The sequence below is a fragment of the Glycine max genome, chromosome 14 (genome assembly GCF_000004515.6).
Source record: "Glycine max cultivar Williams 82 chromosome 14, Glycine_max_v4.0, whole genome shotgun sequence".
Taxonomy (NCBI): domain Eukaryota; kingdom Viridiplantae; phylum Streptophyta; class Magnoliopsida; order Fabales; family Fabaceae; genus Glycine; species Glycine max.
Window position 1 is genome coordinate 48,570,859 of NC_038250.2, and position 13,288 is coordinate 48,584,146.

The 13,288-nt window shown below is 32.3% G+C and overlaps 1 protein-coding gene across 1 annotated transcript; it reads right to left on the reverse strand.

Moving 5' to 3' along the window:
* Positions 1 to 4,587: 4,587 nt before the first annotated feature.
* LOC102660344 (uncharacterized) lies at positions 4,588 to 6,659 on the reverse strand. Its single transcript, XM_006596860.3, has 3 exons — positions 6,635 to 6,659; positions 5,135 to 5,512; positions 4,588 to 4,622 (listed from the first exon to the last, which is right to left on the reverse strand). The coding sequence occupies exons 1-3, from the start codon at positions 6,642 to 6,644 to the stop codon at positions 4,588 to 4,590; spliced, it is 423 nt and encodes a 140-aa protein (XP_006596923.2). The 5' UTR covers positions 6,645 to 6,659.
* Between the last annotated feature and the right edge of the window lie 6,629 nt (positions 6,660 to 13,288).

The window sequence follows — 13,288 nt, forward strand, 5'->3', positions numbered from 1 at the left end:
GAATTACGTGATCCGTAAGTGTTTTTTTTTTAATTTTTTAATAGTAAATATTTTTTATTTATAAAAAATATACAGATTAAATAATTCATATGAGTTATATCAAAATTAATTGTCACAAAATTTATTATTTAAATTTACATGCGCATTCAATATACATTAAAATTTTTTAGTGTTATATATACCAACATTATTTATTTTATAATATAATCAGGCTATTAGTTCAGTTGGTTAAAGCGTCGTACTAATAACCTAAAAGTCATATAAATTACGAATTAGTTAATCTGTATCCCTTTTATGAAAGGGCAAAATAAAAAAAGTACAAAATTGTTGGGTGAACCAGCAATTTTGTTGGGTGCAGTAGCAATACCCTATGTGTACGCATGTAGTTGCATTACACAGGCTTAGATCGATCAGAATCTGGCATAAATGATAAAAACACTTCGTTTGCTGTTGAGTGTTGTTTGATTCTGTCTTTCTCATGCACCTAAAGACTTGCATTCTTATATTTTTCGTTGTGAACAAAAATGGTACACATATGAAAGAAAAAAAAAGTTGTAAATACTTTTTGTTTGAATTCTACGTATATTAGAAGAGTTTGCCACCATCTTGTGTTGAGATAAGTTTAAAAGAGTTTATTTTAATAAGTTATATCAATAAGCTTATTGAAACAAGTTAAAAACAAGTAACATATGTAAAAATATACATACACTGATCTAAACATGCAAATAAATTTAAATAGCATATTTAGATCAAACAACGAAAATTAAAAGAATTACGAGCGTACCTCCAGCCATTGCAAATTGAACGGGAAGCGGCGCACACACGAACCTGAAAGACAGTTTTGTTCTTCCAGACCCTTACTCACTCTGAATAGATGGTGTATTTTTTTTTGAATAGAGAAGTGGGTTTGGTGATACAAAACTGAGAGCACCCCATCCTATTTATAGAGTCTGTCCATCACAGAGCTCTTAACTTGTTATCAGAACGTGAGATAGGAAGTTATCAAACATGAGATAAGAAGTAATCAGTACGTGAGATAAATGATGGGTACGTGATTTGTTACTGAAGGTGGTCGCAAATATATTTGCAAAGATATGGGATGAATGTGGATGGAAAATGGACCAGATTCAGAAGTAACAAATTTTTCCAAAATAATAAAATATAAAGGAATGTGCAACGTGCACATAACGTGGGCCTCCAACATTCTCCCACTTGGTCCATTTAACTCAACATCAACCATAACAAGAAACATAATATATGAGTCATGGCGATAGGTCCTCTGATGATGAGTAGTATCTTCCATGTACCACAATATATCGAGTCTCTCAACACTAGCTCTCAACTTAATTAATAAACCATATGTTTATTCTATATCTAAACTGAATGATTTTTCTCGAAATAAATAAATATGTGCACAAAACGATATGAGAAAATATCTAACTGAATAAGAGTTTCATTGAAAATAACAAATGTACGTACAATGAAATTACATCATGGAACCAAGTCCCATTCGTACTACATGATCCTTAAAATTCTTTGGTGGCATGCCTTTAGTTAAAGGATCAGCAATCATTAACTCAGTGTTGACGTGTTCAATGACCACTTTTTTTTTCTTTAACACGTTCTCTTATGGCTAAGTACTTGATGTCGATGTGCTTACTTCGACTTTCACTTTTGTTGTTTTTAGCCATAAACACTGCAGCAAAGTTGTCACAATACAACTTTAATGGCCTAGAAATAGAGTCCACAACTCTAAGGCCAGATATGAAACTCTTCAACCATACACCATGCGAGGTAGCCTCAAAACAAGAAACGAACTCAGCCTCCATAGTGGAAGTAGCAGTCAAGGTTTGTTTGGCACTTCTCCAAGATACAGCTCCACTGGCTAACATAAAAATATAACCAGATGTTGATCTTCGTGAATCAACACAACCAGCAAAGTCTGAGTCGGAGTAGCCGATCACTTCCAGACAATTAGTTTGTCTGTACATGAGCATGTAATCTTTTGTTCCTTGAAGATATCTCATCACTTTCTTTGCAGCTTTCCAGTGGTCAATACCTGGATTACTTTGATATCTTCCCAAAACTCCAACAGCGAATGCAATATCAGGTCTAGTGCAAACCTGAGCATACATAAGGCTTCCAACTGCTGAAGCATATGGAATATTTTTCATGTGTTCCCGCTCAAAATCATTTTTGGGGCATTGACTCAAAGCAAGTTTGTCACCCTTCACAATGGGAGCTACACTTGGTGAACAATCTTTCATATTAAATCTCTCTAAAACTTTGTTGATATAGGTTTCTTGAGACAAGCCTAAAATGCCTTGAGATCTTTCTCTATGGATCTTTATGCCTATGACATAAGATGCCTCTCCCATATCCTTCATATCAAAGTTCTTTGAGAGAAATTGTTTCACCTCATATAACATACCCTTATCATTAGTCGCAAGCAGAATGTCATCTACGTATAATACAAGGAAACAAATCTTACTCCCACTGACCTTCTGGTATATACAGTGATCCATGACATTCTCTTCAAAGCTAAATGAAGAAATGACCTCATGAAATTTTAAATACCATTGGCGGGAGGCTTGTTTCAATCCATAGATGGACTTATTAAGCTTGCAGACTGAGTGCTCACCAACACTAGATAAGAATCCCTCAGGTTGTTTCATGTAAACCTCTTCTTCTAGATCACCATTCAGGAACGCCGTTTTCACATCCATTTGATGCAGCTCAAGAGAGTCTTTCTTAGATACAGGGGAAAAGGTCTCTCTGTAATCGATTCCTTCTCTTTGAGTGAATCCTTTAGCAACAAGTCTTGCCTTATGTCTCTCAATGTTGCCTTCTGAGTCTTTCTTTGTTTTGAAGACCCATCTACATCCGATGGCTTTTACACCAACAGGCAACTCAACGAGATCCCAAACTTGGTTAGATGCCATAGAATCCATCTCATCCCTCATAGCATTATATCACAAATTTGATTCCTTAGAACTCATGGCTTGTGAAAACGTCTCAGGATCATTTTCGGCTCCAATGTTGTAGTCTGATTCTTGTAGGTACACTACATAATCACTAGGAATTGCTGTCTTTTTTATTCTAGTAGATCTTCTTAATGTTGTTTGGTCATCTTGCTGAGGAACTTGTTCAACTAGTTCTTCACCAGTTTGTTCAATATCATCATGTTGTTCCTCACAAACAACTCGATCTACATGATCACTTTCAACAGCTTGTGGAACTTCAATCACTGGTTGTCTAACACCCATTTTAACTTGAGGGGTGGGAATGACTACCAACCTATTACTTGTCCCAGAAGGTTCAGCTTCATAGTGATCCCTTTCAGAAGAAATGTTCTGAAATTGATCACTCCCACTGATCAAGTCATTTTCAAGAAACTTTGCATTCCTTGATTCCACAATCCTAGTGTTGTGGGATGGACAATAGAACCTATACCCTTTAGACCTTTCAGCATATCCAATGAAATACCCAGTAATAGTCTTAGGGTCTAGTTTCTTCTCTTGTGGATTATAGATTCTTACTTCAGACGGGCATCCCCAAACGCGTATATGTCGCAAACTTGGTTTCCAACCCTTGAATAATTCAAAAGGTGTCTTTGAGATAGCCTTGGTTGGAACTCGGTTTAATATATACGCAGCCGTCTTAAGAGCATCAATCCACAAAAATTGAGGAAGCTTTACATTACTCCTCATGCTTCTCACCATGTCTAATAAGGTTCGATTTCTTCGTTCTGCCACACCATTCTGATCCGGAGAACCAGGCATAGTGTATTGGGCAACAATCCCATGTTCTTGAAGAAATTTCGCAAATGAACATGGTGCTTGTCCATCTTCTGTGTATCTACCATAGTACTCCCCACCTCTATCTAATCTCACGATCTTAATTTGTTTTCCACATTGTTTCTCAACTTCAGCCTTAAAAACTTTAAAGGCATCTAAAGCTTCATTCTTAGAATGAAGTAAGTAGAGATACATATATCGTGAATAATCATCTATAAAGGTTATGAAGTATTTCGGACTATTTGCATCCATGTCTGGACAACATATGTCTGTATGTATGATTTCTAATAAATTAGAACTCCTCTTTGCACCCTTTTTAGACTTGTTAGTTTGCTTACCCTTAATGCAATCTACACAAGTCTCAAAATCAACAAAATCTAAAGTACTAAGTACTCCTTCATTTACTAATCGCTTGATTCTTTCAATAGAGATATGTCCTAATCTCCGGTGCCACAACATAGAGGATTCTTCATTCACAATACGTCGTTTTAACCCAACAGAAACGTGCATAGAAGTAGCGTCATTTTGCAATTCAATCGAATAAAGACCATCAACCAATTGACCACAACCAATAATTTCAGATTTATTTAGTAAATTAAAACCAAAGTCTGTAAAATTAAAATAAAATCCCAAAGGTGCAAGTTTAGAAACAGAAATTAAGTTTTTACAGAAACTAGGAACATAAAAAACTTTCTCCAAATGTAATTTAAAGCCACTACTTAAGACTAAGACGCACGTTCCAATGGCCTCTACATGTGAGCTCATCCTACTCCCTGAGTAGATGCACTGCTCACTTCCCACTGGCTTCCTTAAGCTTTCCATACCCTGCAAGGTATTAGAAACATGGATTGTAGAACCAGAGTCAATCCACCATGTATTATGATTCACATTAATCATATTAGATTCATAACAAACAAAGGCAAATGGTGTACCTTTCTTCTCAAACCAACTTTTAAATTTGGGACAGTCCTTCTTCATGTGTCCTTTCTTTTTACAAAAGAAACACTTTGAATCCTTTTTAATTGTTGGCTGAGTCGGAATCTTTCCTTTATTGGTGTCTACAGACTTCTTCCTATCCTTTCCAGAATTAGAAATAGTCAAATTTACCTTCTCACCCTCTTCCATTATCAATCTCTCCTCTTCTTGAACACACATGGTCATCAATTCATTAATAGACCATTAATCCTTATGTGTGTTGTAGGAGATTTTGAAGGGTGTATACTGTTGAGGTAGGGTGCACAAAATGAAATGTACCAGGAAGGATTCAGACATGGTAACTTCCAAGGTTTTCAACTGAGCCACTATGTCCCTTAAGCGCATGATATGTTCACGCACACCTCTCGTTCCAGTAAGCTTAATGGAAGAGAATTGCATAATGAGTGTGCTAGCAAGTGACTTCTCAAAGGTCGTAAACTGTTCATCAATGGCTTTCAACAGATCTCTGACCTTATCATGCTGGTCAACTGAACCCCGGATACTAGCGTATATGTTGGTTTTTATGAACATAACGGAGAGACGATTAGATCTCTCCCACTTTTCATAAAGATCAACAGCATCAGGTTCGCTAGTTTCAGTAATAGCCGGTGGCTCATCCTTCCTTATAGCATAGTCAATATCCATCCAGCCCAAATGAAGGAGAACTCTTTCCTTCCAAACCTTATAATTATCACCTTTCAAAATGGGAAGGTCATAAGAAATATTCATAGATTGTGAAACTGCAAACAAACACACATGCTCATTAAGAAAATTTGAGACTAAACAAATGTCATGTTTTGCCCATGCAAATCATGTCTCAATATATGAATCTAGTGACACAAAACTTGCCTGTGGGCTAAAGTCCTACTCAATTAGATTCATCATGCAACTTTATGATAAAACTATTAAATCATGTTCTTTTCCTTAATTCCTGTGGGTAAATTAAGAAATATAATTTAATATTTTATCCTAATTAATCATACAAATATAACAAAATTCCCGTGGGTAGATTTCATCACATTACATATGATTAATCACAAATAATATTTCTAATGTGATTATAAATTTAGCATATAATTTTACTCAATTAAAGATGCTGTGACTATTCTCTAATTTAATAAAATTATATTAATCACTTAATATTCAAAAATAATCCTTGCATAAACATACTTAATAATGCAAATGTGCTCAATATTGAATCATAAAAATTACATGTATACCAATTCAAAATAACATTGCACGTATATTCATTCAACATGTAATAAACTTTAAAGGATTAAATCCAATGCATACCAGTATTTAACATAATATTGCATGCTCAGCATAACTTAAGAGACAAACAATTTTTAAACAGTTTGTGCATAAATGATTTATTCTTCAGAAGTTATAAATACACATGAACTGCAATTAATAAACAATTAAATTGCAGTAGCTTAGCGGCAAAGGGAGTCCTTTCATGCTTGTAGGGTGAGGGTTCGAAACCACTGGACCAAGTCGTGCTTTGTTTAATATTGTTAATTTAAAATGTATATTAACAATTCCAATTATTACCTCAATTTCGAAAAACCCACATCATTATATGCATTTTAGACACCCAAAAATACGTTTTAAATCATAGAAAAATTAGAAAACTCACATCATTCCTAATTTTGATGTTATTTTGAATTAAGGAGACTTAAAACATAACACTCATATACTCAGAAAATAAACTCCGCATAAGAACGACCCAATAAGCAAGACAGAGGTACATGGAGGCTCTGATACCAAATGTAAAAATATACATACACTGATCTAAACATGCAAATAAATTTAAATAGCATATTTAGATCAAATAGCGGAAATTAAAAGAATTACGAGCGTACCTCCAGCCATTGCAAATTGAACGGGAAGCGGCGCACACACGAACCTGAAAGACAATTTTGTTCTTCCAGACCCTTACTCACTCTGAATAGATGGTGTATTTTTTTGAATAGAGAAGTGGGTTTGGTGATACAAAAATGAGAGCACCCCATCCTATTTATAGAGTCTGTCCATCACAGAGCTCTTAACTTGTTATTATCAGAACATGAGATAGGAAGTTATCAAACGTGAAATAAGAAGTTATGAGTACGTGAGATAAATGATGGGTACGTGATGGGTACGTGATTTGTTACTGACGGTGGTTGCAAATATATTTGCAAAGATATGGGATAAATGTGGATGGAAAATGGACCAGATTCAGAAGTAACAAATTTTTCCAAAATAATAAAATATAAAGGAATGTGCAACGTGCAGATAACGTGGGCCTCCAACAACATAATCTTATAACTTATAAAAATCGCAAGTAAAAAATACCTTTTAAGAAACAGAAATTATTTTCATAAAATTCAAATAAACTTTCTATAGGAGTTTAATTGCATGCAGTGATGGTGTAAGGATTTTTACTTTATTAACCTATTAGAAATCATCATACGTATAACTTTTAAAGCAGTTATTACAAAGGTCAACAATAAGAATTTATTATTAGAAGATAGAGTAAATTAAAGAGGTTTTATGTTGTCAATGTATTTAAATTAAGTTCTTTCTATAAACTCTTCCAAACATCTCCTTAAAATATATGTAAAGTTTATAAAGTATCTTAACTTAATTAATGATAAATATATCTTATTTTAGGAATGGAAAAACCGGTCATTCGATCCATCTCACCCTGCTCCACAATCATCCTGTCAAAAATAGAGTAACGGGCATTCTGACTGTATTGAAAAAATATATGAAAGTTTAAACATTGGAGACAATATTTATAAGAAAGACTTCCTCATATTATTTGTAACCTAAAATAATTAGTTTTTTTTCTTTTACCGATAACCCCAATCCATCTTACACTACCAACAAGGTCTAACCTACATGTAGAAGTTAATTGAATACGAGGGTATTTAGTGAGTTACTTAGTAGTTTAAATGTTTATCTGTCTAGATTATAAGTTAGTTTGATCACACTAATACTCTGTCAAAAATAACATCACATAAGTATACCTCTAGAGGCGAAGGCAAATGGGAACTTGGAGGAGCCATATCTTGCCCCTCCCCCAATTTTTTTATGTGCATATTTAAATTAGTATAAAATAATTGTATGGTCTCCCAAAAATTTATTAAACAAATATAGAAAAATTATACATGAAAATTGCCATGTTTGTTAACGCCTAGCATGAAAAAAAAATCCTAGAGAGAAAGAGATAGAAGAAAGAAAAGTATAGTTGTGATAAGTAAAAAAATGTGGTAGGAAGAAAAGGATAAAAATAAATTATAAGTATTAATATATATTTGGGTTCAAAAAATAGAGTATTTGTGATGTTGAAGTGTCTACAAGTAATTATCAAAAATTATTTTATTTATCTAATTTCTGTTTACACATATCATTTTTTGTATTCAATATAGTATATATTTTTAATTTATAAAAAAAGTTACATATATAATATTAATATTTTTTAAATATTTATGTATGTGAAAGTTTAATTTTTTTTTTACTTATGTTTTTTTTGTTCTTGGCTCCTCTCAAACGGAATTTCTAGATCCATCACTATATACCTCAAATGTCACTGCTACAAGTACGTGTATTTATTACTACATTTTGAGGGAGATATTCACAAACTTAAACATCCGAATGCCTTTGCAATATTCCCTACTTTCACTCGTGTAACCCGAAGTCATTCACACTAGTTAGAAGTCGTGGAGTTTGAACAAATGCACCCCATCAAACACGATTGTAACCGTTGTATTAAAGAAAAAAATATTAAATGAAATTTGCTACTGAACATTTGAGCACAAACATATTCAAGGTTTGTAGCCTTTCGATGAACTTTCAAACTGTACATACATCACACATGCATATAATCAACAAATGAAATTGTAAATATATTGAAAACTCAAAAACAAGATTATTTTTTCCTTAAATAATTAAAATTTTTGTCAAGACTACTAAATACTTTTTAACCATTAAATTTTTTTTTATTCATAGAAATTAAACTCAAAAAATTTACAACATTTCACACACATGCTGCTCAACCATTAGAATTAAAAATACTAGTTAATAAAAACTAGAGAGCATACTCATTTAGCTTTTTTCTACCTTAAGTCAAATTAGAGTCTACTGGCCATATACAATCCATGTTGAAGTCTCAAAATTCGATTCCATGTCATGTGGCAGAGTATGACCTTGCATCTCAAAGGGAATTTTCTTTGATTAGTCGAGTCGAGCCCTAATGGTGTATTTTTAAGAACTTTGATGCTGGTATTAGTGTGTTTACTAAGAGTGTAAAGTTAAAGAGTACACTTAATTCCTCTATAATCTATTTATATTATATTGTTTTCTTTTATGAAGCACCGACACAGACACAGACACAGACACATGGACATCTGTCAAACACATCAAACTTAATCCGAACACGAGCGTCAATGTTGTGTCGGTGTCCCGAACATGAGCGTCAATGTTGTGTCGGTGTCGGTATCGAACACTGAACACGACAAGAGATTGAAATATTCGTATTTCATAGGTTTTCTTATATGTTATGGTAGTAATTTTTAAGTGACGAGGCCTGAAAATTTCCTCTGGATGTGAATCCTGTTATTTGTGCTGGACATTGTTAAGAGATTGTTAGATCTCATGCTTTGCAATATATGGGAGTTTATAAAGAATTAGAATATTCTCAATCCCTACGGTGTGTTGAATCCAAGACCTAGAGACTTATATTTGGAGGCAATTGTTTCCTGCACCTCTTTTAAGCGTGCAGAATATCTATTTCGAAATGTAAAAGTCTCTCTGAAGTGTAAAATTTCCAGAATTTTTACATTCTAGAATAAATGCAGGACGCAAATAGAAGGTGCAGGAAACAATTTTCGTATTTAGACTTAGTGAAATTGGATAAGCGTATTGGTTTTATTCTTTATTGTGGGCCTAGCCTAAATTCTTTAAAATTTAAATAAGGTCCAGAATAGACTTTGTTACCTCATAGTCATAGCAATCAAATTATGATAATGTTTATAAACATTGTATTTTTTAAGGTAATTATGTCTTGTTATTCAATAACATAACTAGATCTAAATTCCATCTCAATGACGAGCGTACTCCAAATTGTTTTCATCGATCATTGGAAGTCTAGAATTAGACACCTTCAATATACATCCAACCTAAAAACTTAAAACCATTTTTAAATTTACCAAAAAGAGAAAACTAATCTTTACTTTAGTGAATGAATTGAACTCCCTGTTGAAACTATTCTCAGACAGATTATTATTATTAATAATAACTTCGAAGTGTGGTATAAGTAGAATAATTATGAGCTTTTTCGGTTTCAAAACGCATACAGCTGCACAAGATAATAAGTTATAGTCTTGGATCCTTATGAAGCCCATAAATGATACTTATTTTTGAGCCAGCCAGAGAAGAAGTCCAACTTTAATGGTCCATATTAAATCATAAATCAATACTGAAAGCTATGCCATGGTTGCCAACTCCTAAAGCACTACAATAGATAATCAAGAGCAACAATTTTCTTTAAAAAAAAAAAAAAACAAATTTTTTACAGGTTGCACGACCACAATTATTGGGTTGGGCTAGAAAACAAGCTACAACAAAATGGTGGTTTGAAAACTTCTATTTACACCCTTATTTTTACTTGGATCCCATTTCTTCTTTTTAAAATATTTTTCCCTAATTACCCTAACCTTTCTCTTCAATATGTTTTACAAAACACACCCCCATGATAGTTTATAGACCTTTGTGTTTTAAAATAAACCTTTTTTGTGTCCATCATCGCTCGTTGCAAGTATCTATTCCCACATCCTAAGCATATTCACATCTTTGCATATATGCCTTGAGATATCATAACACATTGTTTGTGGCCTCACCAAAAGACCACCACCAAGAACCTTTATAGTGTCTTCTTACAATTCACTAACCTTGATGAGGCTGTGAGTGAGTTCCTCAAGTTGACATATCAAACAATTTATTTTTTCAATTTTCAAAAACTAAAGAATTGTTGTTGAAAAGAGATACAATTTTTATGGCTTCAAAGAGGTCTTCGATGTCTTCTTGTTCAATGCAATAACTGACAAATTGGATTCTTTAGATTTGAAAAGTCATTGTCAATCAAATTATAAGATAAAATTGAAATTCTCATACACAAAAGAAATGGTAATTGATTTTGTGAGCGTGACAAGCATCTAATTTGTCTAGTTGTAGTTAATAGGAAAAGTATAAAGAGGGGGTCTGGGGCTGTAACAGAGGAAGCAAGAATTACTAGAGGGGGAAGGAGAAAGAAACGAGGGTTAGGTTGGAATAAAAACATACAAAAATAAGGGTGTGTGGGGTGTAAAATTAAAAATGGGAGTCCATATAGCAATATTCTGGTGGTTTTCATCATAAGATAAAGAAAATCACAGGTCCACACAATAGATGGTGCACACTTATAGTTGCATTCCAGACCTAGTAGCTCAGATTCTCGCCTAAAACGCTCCTTGTTTGTTGTTGTTTGTTTCTGTCTTTCTTATGTTACCTCTTTGTCTTGGTAAAAAAAGGATTGTGTTCTTAAATTTTTCGTAGTAAAAACAATTTTTGTATACATATAAAAGTTGCAAATAATTTTTATGTTTGAGTTCTGCATGTAATAGAAGAGTTTGATTCGAGAAAAATTCAGTTTTTCTGTGAAATATCATAATTCTCTTTTTTTAAAAATCTTGGCATGAAACTTAATCTAATTTTAAACCACAAAACATTAAAATATTTTTTTTTTAAAAATTTTTTTGTCTTGTAGTTAATTTGTAATTGTAGCTACAATTTTGTTATTTCACTTTCGTTACTTTGGAATGAGTAATTTATATAGAGTTTTTTTTAAAGAGAGAGCATGTGTGTACTTAGTGTAACCTTTTTGGTCAGACAAAATAAACTAAAGTTTGTACACACAGAAAAAATCTATTACAATTCTTTTAGGTCTACATAAATTATATATAAGATGTTTAGTTTGAGCCATGAAATATTTTTTAGTATGATAATATTAATTTGACTTTTCTAAAATAAACAAATATACTCTTTAACACACTATTATTGTTATTGGTTGAAACTTGAAAGAAATTGAAAATCACAAATAATTATAGATTGTATTTTTTTTTACTTAATTATAGATTCTATTTCTTATTTATAATTTTATAATTTTTGATAAATTTCAAACAATAATAAATAGCATATTAAAAAAGTTTGTTTCCAGACTTCATCGATTATTATGGGTATATTTTCTAATATATAGATTTAATTAACTAGTGTGCAACTAGATATATTGTTTTGGGGAAGAGTTGGATGAAGATGTTGATTGGATATGCTCTTGATGATATTTGTTAATTGGGTAAAGTAAACTAATTATTTGTGTTTTAGCCTAAATTTGTTTGCCACATATCGTTTTAAGATTGCCTTTCTTTTTACTTTCGGGACTTAAATGAGAAATTGTGTATTGATGTCATGTGTCTATGCAGAGATGGTTGCATTCCAAAATTCATATGAGGGAACCTTCATTTGATCAAATGGACAATGTGCACAATGAGGTATGACATTCTTTATTATTGTTATAGGTTTTGAGTCTTGTGACCTAAGTTATGCGATGCAACTTGGATGTAAAATGTAATCCAATACTTTATGTATAATATATCAGACTGCATAATTTAATGTGTTGTAGTTATTTACTCAAGTAATATGATCTTGAAAAACTGAAAATATTGATGAATTAGGTTATACACTTTACTGCAACTTTCTTCCTTCTTAATTTTTATTCTTTTGTGAGCAGCAGTAATCTAATCTATCATTGAGTTGTCTTTATATTTTCGTTGTTACACTAAATTGCATGTGCCAAATATAGTGTATACTGAATTAAGAAAATTTGTTAATAATCAAAAGAGTGTCTGTATATGACTGCTAGTGTATATATTCACAGCATTTTGTTGTTGTGATATATATGAGTAGTCTTGAAGTGGAAGCTTTGACATGAAGCAAACAATTTTTTGCATTGACACTTTCATTGTATTTTACTTTTATCTAGTCATGAAATAAAAGGAGAAGGTGTGTTTACCCATTTCTTCAAAGTTATTTCTTTAATAATGTGTACAACGCGCGTTAATGGATATTCACAATTTATGTTAAGAAAAATAATTACTTATTAAATGATTTATTTTTATAATAATCACATTGATATTCAAGTTTACATTGAATAAACTTTTCCAGATCTGGAAAAGACATTTTACAATGCAGCTTCGGACTAGGAGACACATTAAATAATGCTTTCCTATGCTTGATGATCACATATTCTAATTCCACTTTTTTTTAAAAAAATTTGTGTTTGTTTTCCAAACATTGACGTGAATCACGAAAACAAATTGTTCAATTACATAAAACTAAAATGTTGGTGACACGTAACCCTCACGGAATGATGCAGTCCTCTAGAAAAATTAAAGGATTTTGTATAGTATTTGATTATTGATTAATCACCTATAAGAGGA

Coding starts and splice junctions, on each gene's coding strand:
- LOC102660344 (XM_006596860.3), bottom strand. Junction 4,623..5,134: donor TAAGCTTACTGGAACGAGAG/GTGTGCGTGAAC, acceptor AATACCTTGCAG/GGTATGGAAAGCTTAAGGAA.